The following is a 9,227-nucleotide window of genomic DNA, read 5'->3' on the forward strand; positions in this document are numbered from 1 at the left end:
CTCTTTTTCTCAGCATCCTGTTTTATATATTATGTAATAAAAAATATTTTAACAAAAATCAAATAAAAAATTTCACCCATATTTTATATATACAAAAGCTCTAACAATGACTAAAAAAAATTAAGTATTTTTGGAAAAAAAAGTTTATATACTAATATCCAAAAGTAACTATTTTACCATAATTTATTTTTAGACACAATTAAACTCATTTGATCAAAATCACAACAAAAAATAATTTACTATACTTCAAATATATTATAATTATTATTAATTTCTTCTCAATTGTATTTAATTCATAAAAACTTATATAGTAGAAGAACTTGAATATAAAATCTCCTGTTATCATATTTTTAATAGGATGTAAAAAGACTAATTAAACCTTGTCGATAAAAGTTAATGTTTTTTACAATTATATAGTGATAGCCGTTGTGTATAAATAAATATTTAAAAAATTAATTTCCATTTAGTTAAAAATGTCAATAAATTAGTAATAATAAAATAAAATTATCCGTATCAAAATTGTCAATAAAACCCAAATGGCACATGTCCACAGATTTGATACTGAGGTGAGTAGAAATTTCCTACTGAAAAAACAGGACATGTTCAACACGCAAATGATCACATCCACTAAATTTTTCAAAGTCTTCCATATCCATTTCATAGACTAGGTCAAGTCTTCTTTTTTTTTTTTTTTCAATTAAATTCTTACTATTTCAGTCATTTTCAGAGGAAAAATTACATTATAGTTCATATAGTTTGAAAAATATAATTAATACTTCCTTATGAAATAGACTAATTTTCTCTGTGTTTTGCTTCCATTACACTACTAAATCATTCTGTCTGTTTCTTATATCTTAGTATCTTATGGAATAACGGAAATACTGTTTTTATATTTTCTCAAATTTGATAAATTTTTAAAAACACAATAACAAATTAGCTGTATTTCTCAAATCACATAGATCATATTGTAAGTTTCTGGTATCAAAATTTTAATATTTCTCCCATTGACCTTTGTTTTTCTTATTGATTTAATGGAAAAGATGCAAAAATTGAATAGAACGATGTAATAGTATAATGGAAGCAAAAAATATGTATAAAAAAAAATATATGGACGAACTAATTGTATTTCATAAACTATAGGGTCTATACCGTAATTTTTTCTTTTTGAAAGGATATTAAGAAAAATGAGACATCAAGAAAAGTTGAATTTTCCTTGTACAGCATATATAAAATGGCACACCACAACTTGTACAAAACTTGTAAATACAATATATACTTGAATTAAAAAACAAAATGGCTAGCTCCGGAGCAATTCAAAGGCAGATTGGAACCACCGCCCCAAAATCAGCCTTCCTGGAAGACATCGACTCGTCGAAAGGTTCAACCGGAGCTAACTCGAACGAATTCAAGCGTGCGGAGTTCCGACTAGTCTGCCCCTTCAATATCCCTCCAAACCCAGATGCAGCTGCCCTACGAATTATAAGAAACTTACACCATTTTGCATTATATTACACACATTTTGTTTGGATCGTACTTTTCATAACCCTAATTCCAGCACGTAAGGTGTCCTTAATTTTACTGGTAATTATGACTTATGTAGGATCATTGTACCTATTGCTATTAAGTGGTGTCCCAAATTCTAACATTATCCATAAAATTTTGGATAAACGTATAGTTTTGCCTTTGATAGTTATTGCTACTATGGTTCAGCTTGTTCTTACACATGCTGCTATTCATCTTCTTCTTACTTTAGCAGCCACACTACCTGTCGTTTTGGTTCATGCCGTTTTGTGGGTTAGAGAGGATTTCTCTGTTGAGGATAATTCTGGGGAGTTGGTTCCTTTTGTTCATCATGAGTCAATAGACATTGTTTGATTTTCGTTTTTCAAATTTTTGTATCCGAGTGGTGTTTTATAGAGAATAATTATTATTATTAATGTTAATTTATATATTCTAATAAAGAGAAGTGATTGACATACATATTTGTCTTTTTTTTTTTTTTTTTTTGAGAATAATGGATTAATTTTGTTAATTTGGTTGATTAGACCGGCCACAACTTTTACCTATTTTTTATATTATTCGATAACAAAACGTCTTTTAACATTTTATGAAAAAATATCATAACAACTATCGGCTAAATACTAATAAGACAATTAATAATTATTAAAATAATTATGAACAAATGAACTGCATAAGGGCCTGAACTGCATAAGGGCCAAGGGCAGTTTAGTCATTTCCGCGAGAACAAGAACGGTTAAACTGTTACATATAAAGTTATAATTTACAACTTTCAGAATTTAGACATACAATTACTACTATCTATATGTTTATATGGCAAAGAAACGACCAGAAAAACCAGGAAGCTAACAGTAAAAGGAAACCCCGTATCGATTTGCAGCGCCAGGTGAGAAACCCATATCTCTCTAAAGCCCTAGTTTCTTCCTATTCTTGCTCGCTCAAAACACTATTTGCCAACGCTTCGTTTTTTCTTGATCGTTCTTGATTTGCAAATTTTGAAATCTCAGTACCGTTTGGGTTTCCATTATTGTACATAGAACTTTCTCTTGATTTCGATGAAATTGATTAGTTTCTAGTTTTGATTGTCGGGGTTTTTTCCTGTTTAGATGGTTCAATGTGTAAATTTTAGCAGTTTGGGGGTTTATTCTGATCTGGGTCTCTTGAAATTGGTGTGATTTGAGTTGGTTTTTTGCATTTTCTAATAAAGTTTGGTTTTAAGAAACCCAAGAGTTGAATGCAGCTGTTGTTGAGTGGAAATTTTTTGATATGGTATTTTCATTTTTGAGAGTTCAAAGAACTCAGCTTCAAGTCAGGAAGAGATAAAAATATTCTAAAGAGACAAGGTTATAGGTTGTTACAGATGGGGAAGCCATTGTTTTATGAGATCTTGGAAAAACCAGCTACGAGTTGTATAATAGGGATTTGCAGTGCCATTTGGTTTTATATACAGAAGAAAAATATTGGGTACTCACATGTGGGCTTAAGTTATGAAACTGCCATTGAAGGGCATCATTGGAGGATAATCACTTCAGCTTTTTCTCACATTAGTGTTATTCATCTTGTTTTCAATATGAGTGCATTGTGGAGTCTTGGGATAGTAGAACAATTGGGGCATATGGGCCTTGGCATGGCATATTATCTTCATTATACTCTTGTGCTAGTCGTGTTATCTGGGCTGTTAGTATTGGGAATGTACCATATATTGATACAAAGATTCAAGGTAGACTACTTTCGAAGAGTCACAGCTGTTGGGTATTCTTGTGTGGTTTTCGGATGGATGACGATTCTTTCCGTGAAGCAACCCTCCTCAAAGTTGAATCTTTTTGGGTTTCTTTCGCTGCCCATCAGTTTTGCACCTTTTGAATCATTAATTTTTACATCAATTATTGTTCCACAAGCAAGTTTTCTAGGTCATTTGTCAGGAATTATTGTTGGGTATGCTATTGCTTGGGGTTTGATTCATGGGATGAACAATTTCTGGGCAATCTCAATGTTGGGATGGATTGTGGTCATTTTTGTGTTCAGTTTGAAGCGCTCTGGTGCTTATGATTTTAACTTTCTTGAGATTGAATCTGTTACTGATCCATCACTGCCTTCTGTACGGTTTCTTGGGAGTGGTAGAACCTTGCAGATGAGTGCATTACCACTTGAAGGTGTTGAAGTTGCTTAATGTCTGATAAACGTTTTATCTTCGCGAAGAATCCTTAGAGCAAGTTGTTGTCAAAAGCGATTTGTGAGGTTACAAGTAATCATCCTCACCCTGTGGTTTGTTTATTGTACTGCAGATTTTTTTTTTTTTTACTCCTTCCCGAATTCCTTTGTCTTTTGGATCTCATTGTCTCCATTTTTGAATACCTAGTATATTGTTGAAACAAATTTCCAGAAATCATATAAATGAATTTCACAAAAGAAATGCATTCTGCTCTTGGTCTTTTCATATGTTAGTTGTGCTCTAGTTTCTTTTTTAAATATCATCTTGATGTTGTTATTTCATGCATAGGGTTCTGTAATCTTTTATGACCATTCTGATTATTGAACAATACATAATGCAATGAGTATGTTTTGCTGTGTATTTATTCTAGTTTTGTTGAAGATATGGTTGGATAGTGCTCTTTAGACAGTTATACTTACGTAAGGATATATATCCTAGATGCACCAGAAATATACAAATCCCCTCACAGAGGCAAGCATGACACTTGCACATATGCCCAAACTCCATTCTTTATGTGAAATAGGAGATCTTATTTTCTAGAGAAAAGTTTAAGGTATAACTTATAAGTGAGTTCTGAATCCTGATGCCATAAATTGGAAAAAGAATGTTGTTCTCAAACATATATTGTTTTTTAGTTTAATTTAAAACTTGAGAGATCATTTTAAAAGAGAAAAGAATTGCAACAATGTGATAGACTTTGTAACTTCTCCTACAAGTCTCCTCTGCTTTATATGAGAATTTGGTTTGGAAGAATCTTATGGTTGCAATCGTTTATCCTGGGTTAAGTTTTCTTGTATTATTCTCAAATTCTTTTCTTTTACCCTCATTTTCTTTTTGGTGTTTAGTTAGAGGATGGCTCTTCAACTCTTCAGATGAAGATGCTAAAGTCTAGCATATAAAGTATTAGTAGTCCCCTAAAGTGAATTGGGGACAAGCTCCTACTAATCATTAATTTGCACGCAGAAATATTTAATGAAAGAAAAAATTAGAAAAGGGCAATATGTTCTGTATATACCATTATTGTAATTTGCACTTTGGTTCTTATTGTTTCAAAATCAATAATTTTAGTTCTCAGATATAGAGACTAAAATTTCTAATCCTGAAACATGGACCAAAATATATATTAAGCAACTCAAAGGATATTTTTTTTGCCCATTGATCCAATTTTGCCAATTTTTTTCTGAATATATATTGATTTTTTTAGTTTCTGTTCAGAACACAAATGGTTCCTTCGCATCCAAATTCATATGCAAAGTAACCACCCACTGAATTTGGAAGCAGAACCCTTTGGAAAAATAAAAAAAGAAGAAAATTTTGGAAGCAGAAAGGCATTAGTACCAGTAGTAATCAAAGGGGAAATTTCATGTCTAAAATTTATCCTCTGTATCTTCATCTTATAAACTAAATGAAACCAAAGCCAGCAGCCAAATCAACAAATTCAAGCTTTCAAATGAGTACTCTTTTTATACTTGTTATGTATTCATTAAATTATAAAAAGAAATGAGTTTATAAAAATGAGCTATCTATCGATAAATTTACTATCGTGTCAACAATTAATATCCAACTCATCAACTGCTAACTCCATACAGTCTATCCACGAACTGCAGCAAATCACAACAATCAAATGGTACGGCCAGTGATCAAGCAGCAGATGCTATGAACATTGGATGCTTTGTGTTGCTTCAATCATCCTGCAACGTCTAAAAATAACCTTCTCCCATAGCAATATTATGCACATTCCATCAGTAGAAGCTTATGCATCTGCAAATATTGTAATTTGCAGCAATCAATTATGGGGAAAATATTCATGTGAAAGAAAAGAAAACTTCAACTCCATGTTTTGATACAGTGACATGTATTAGTAATTCCAAAACCACTAAATTTCAAGAAAAATAATAAATATAATATAGGGAGATCAAATAAACAGAGAGAATCCTGAAAATCTAGCGTCACTATCTGGAATTTAAATCATGTTCAGGAATTCATTAAAACATTGTCTGACAAATAAAATGATAAACTAGGAATTTTTTAACTCCACCATTACTCCAAAACTTGGCTCACACAATAAAGCTAACCTGAGCTTAAGTGCTTTTACTTGCAGAGGTAAATACTTGACATAATATAAAGTGGGCCATATTGTTAAAGTTCTTTTTTTTGGAAAAAAAAAAAAAAAAAATGAACCAGGAATGCAGCCCGGCAAACAAATTTTTGAGGTTGAATATTTTGCAGATATGAGAAAAGAAAACCTCAGGAAATAAGACCATATAATCCATTAGTAAGCAGGAAAGATGACAGTAAACAAAAGTAATGGAGAAACAGACAAAAATAAATAAATAAATAAATAAACAAAGAATTGTATAAAGCTTACTACGGTGTTAGATGACAGACTCAGAGGCAACAAATGGGTTCACCAGTGAACAAAACTGTCCACAAGTTGAAAGCAAGTCATTAAATGAAAATCCCAGCACTTAGTTCCCATACCAAACATATTAAATGACATAGTGCGAGCATGCCTATAGTTCAATGAAGCCATGTAAAAAAAGGAGAGTTGCCTTTTTTTGGCTTAATTTTGGCTGCCAATGACGTTTGAACTCACGATGTCACAGCCATGGAGAAAGCTCCTGTACTATATTAACCCAAAGCTCACTCGTAGAGAGACTTATTTCAAACATTGTAAAACATCCTTCAGCTAAAAACAAAAGACCAATAGTGTTTTCACGAGTTCCATTTCATAGCACCAAATGTGAAAAATTTAAATCTTGACTTTGCTCACAGCTATGAATATTTGCGACAACCATTTTTTAAAACTCTTACCATTTCTTTATATCTTCACTACAGTCTTCATGATTGGAATTTCCATTAGCATGTGGTAAGCGGGCGGTAGAGCCATTGTCTTGAGCACCAGGAAGAAGAAATTGAGAAAACCCCTGTCCAAGAGACTTCCATAAACGTGTTGGCAATGAAGACTGCAAACTACCTGCACTTCCAGATGACAATGGCTCGAATGAGCAAGCAGAAGCAGGGTTCAGGTCAGAGAATCTGAAAGCACCTAAGAGTCTTTCAGGAAGCTCTGATTCGGTCTGACCTTCAATGAGAAAAGCTAAGTCGACAGTTAGCATTGTAATGTAACCAAATGCAAGATGAACTATTGCACTAGCAACAACAGAAGATCCAATATCCACATCTACTTCAAAAAAATTATCTGCTATACAGTATTTACAGGTAAGGGCACGACCAATTATGCATACAGCCTGCTCTCCAACTGCCTTTCTTACAATCCAGGGACCTTTGACAATGTTGGCTACCAGTTTAAGCCTTGAGTTTCTAAACGCATCATCCCCTTTCAAGAACTGATCCATCAAAGATCCTTCTGGAATTGGTCCTTTGGAAACAAAATAGGCCACAGCACTATAATTATCTTTACTAGGGATTTGTAGATTGAATGCCCAAATGAAAGGCTTATCACCTGGCGGAAACTCATTATCAATAACCTTTCTCACACGACTGTTTGGATTTTTCAAAACCTCCCCAATCTTAGTAGAACCTTTAATCCAGTCAAAACCAAGAGGCTTTAGAAGATATTCTTCTGCAGGGATTTTAACCTTAGTTGTCAAGTAATCTGGTCCTCTAACCATGAACTTGTCTCCAGGAGGGGAAGCCCAACCATTTGGGCAATTATCTGGCTCGAGCAGGGGAACAGCTCCCTCTGATTTGATTCTCTCTATCCAACCACACTCACTTCTGTCACCAGGACTGGCCATATGTTCCTGTTTGAAATAGATGCATCAGATAATCATATGGTCAAAATATATAAGCAATGGAGGCAAACATTTATATTCAACAACACACACAGACCTCTTTCAAAACATTCACCAGATACACCAAAAGCAAAACAAATAATGAAAAATACATGAACTAGTACTACCCAATCAGTTGTGCAAAAGCTAGGAGGCAACATATGACTAATGAATAGAAGAAAGTGCACAAAATGCAGATTATGAGAACAAGCATTTGACAGTTGCTTATAACTCGTGATTTCTTCAAGACAATTCCACCAGTCAAAATGGCCTCCTTTTGAGAGAACTAATACAGGGAAAAGTAGAAAATCATTTTTTTAAACTAGAACACAAATTGCTATTTTTTCATTTAATTACTGCCAAAACTTTTTGTTTGATATCTATCACCATAGGTTGTGCAAAAGAAAAATGCCTGGTTGTTGGTTGGCATAAAACCACATGCAGGACCACCGTATTCCCCACCTCCCTTTATTACTTTTCTTTTTCTTTCCTTTTACAAAAAAGAAGAAAACAGATGGAAAAGATTGCACAAAGTAACAATCAGAGTATGAGCAAAATTCTCGATCTTATCCAGTACTGGAGTTTGCAACAAAAATTATTGATCATAAAAGCAATAATAAATTATAGAAGACAAAGAAAATATCCTCGACGCCTTTAAAGGATTATCAAGGGACAAGTAAAATGAAGAAATGCTTCTTTCCCTTCTGGATCAACAATAGATAACCCCACCAAAAATAGGTTACTACAGATCAAAACAATGTGGAAATTCATCATAAAAATAAATTCAATAGCAGGAAAGAAACAATCTCTTAGTGTGTTATATATTACAGAACCAACTGTAAAACAAAACTATTTTGTCATAAGATAACATGAATAGAGCAAAAACAACAAACTTACACCTATCAAATAACTAAGAAAGTCACTCTTTCAAAACCTCAACATTACTAAATTTCTGAGAAAAGTTCTTCGAGGCTGTTTTGAACTCGAAAAGTTTAACATCAAGAACTTGTTAAGTGCTTATGTAATTAGATATAACCCTGTATGTCTGAGAACCTGATGTTCTTCCAAACAGAAACTAGAAAAGCAAATTCTAAATCCAACTGTTTTACCAATAAACATACACAAACAGACACCATAATTATACAGAAAACAAAATAACCAAATAAACTACCACAAACCCAAAAAATTTTTTTTAACGAAAACAACATTTGCAGGGAATTACACTAACAATTCAAAGGAAAACCAGCAAATAATTAAGCAAATTACAAATTAGCAAAATCAGAACCAAGGAACCACCTTATAACAAAGAAAACAAAACTTGTCATCAATATGCAGGCGTGAGTCTCAATATGGCAATATACCCATAAAGGGCAGCTGTCAGAACCTACTAGATTTTTAGGGAAAAAGACAGTCAATTAATAAATAAAAAATCACAACCAAAATCCCTCCAAAAAGATTAAGAAAGAAAGAAATGCCAATCAAATTTAGCCAACAAGCTCAAACCTTTTATTGCAGGGATGAAAAGGGTCGCTGAGAAATCAGAATTCTCTACGAACCCTGAAAATAAATAGACAATTAGATCACAGAAATCAGGGTTTAAAGCTTTTAGCTTGCATTAGCTTCATCTTTTGTAAAATGCTCATTTTGTCTTGACCGGCAACTGGTGAAACAGAGGAGGATTCCATTCCAGTAATGAGAGG

The 9,227-nt window shown here is 33.0% G+C and overlaps 3 protein-coding genes across 9 annotated transcripts; 2 read left to right on the forward strand and 1 right to left on the reverse strand.

Annotated features, from left to right (window-relative positions):
* Positions 1–1,246: 1,246 nt before the first annotated feature.
* LOC105628402 (uncharacterized) lies at positions 1,247–1,978 on the forward strand. The gene has a single exon (XM_012209802.3). The coding sequence runs from the start codon at positions 1,294–1,296 to the stop codon at positions 1,873–1,875; it is 582 nt and encodes a 193-aa protein (XP_012065192.1). The 5' UTR covers positions 1,247–1,293; the 3' UTR covers positions 1,876–1,978.
* Positions 1,979–2,286: 308 nt separating this feature from the next.
* On the forward strand, positions 2,287–3,955 carry RBL13 (RHOMBOID-like protein 13). Its single transcript, XM_012209803.4, has one exon. It carries the CDS (start codon positions 2,879–2,881, stop codon positions 3,686–3,688), a length of 810 nt encoding a protein of 269 aa, XP_012065193.1. The 5' UTR covers positions 2,287–2,878; the 3' UTR covers positions 3,689–3,955.
* Positions 3,956–5,167: 1,212 nt separating this feature from the next.
* On the reverse strand, positions 5,168–9,227 carry LOC105628404 (ENHANCED DISEASE RESISTANCE-like protein (DUF1336)). 7 transcript variants are annotated; one of them, XM_012209808.4, is made up of 3 exons: positions 9,031–9,227; positions 8,824–8,911; positions 6,438–7,497 (listed from the first exon to the last, which is right to left on the reverse strand). In XM_012209808.4, exon 3 carries the CDS (start codon positions 7,489–7,491, stop codon positions 6,541–6,543), a length of 951 nt encoding a protein of 316 aa, XP_012065198.1. In that variant the 5' UTR covers positions 7,492–7,497; positions 8,824–8,911; positions 9,031–9,227; the 3' UTR covers positions 6,438–6,540. The 7 variants fall into 7 exon arrangements, 6 of the variants coding, with proteins under 6 accessions (XP_020532719.2, XP_012065198.1, XP_012065197.1 ...); XM_012209807.4 differs by having other exon boundaries at positions 8,824–8,914; XR_016321479.1 differs by lacking the exons at positions 8,824–8,911; positions 9,031–9,227 and adding an exon at positions 5,168–5,491 and having other exon boundaries at positions 6,099–6,538.

Source organism: Jatropha curcas, chromosome 1 (genome assembly GCF_041381405.1).
Source record: "Jatropha curcas cultivar XTBG-Jc1 chromosome 1, XTBG_Jcur_1.0, whole genome shotgun sequence".
NCBI classification, from domain to species: domain Eukaryota; kingdom Viridiplantae; phylum Streptophyta; class Magnoliopsida; order Malpighiales; family Euphorbiaceae; genus Jatropha; species Jatropha curcas.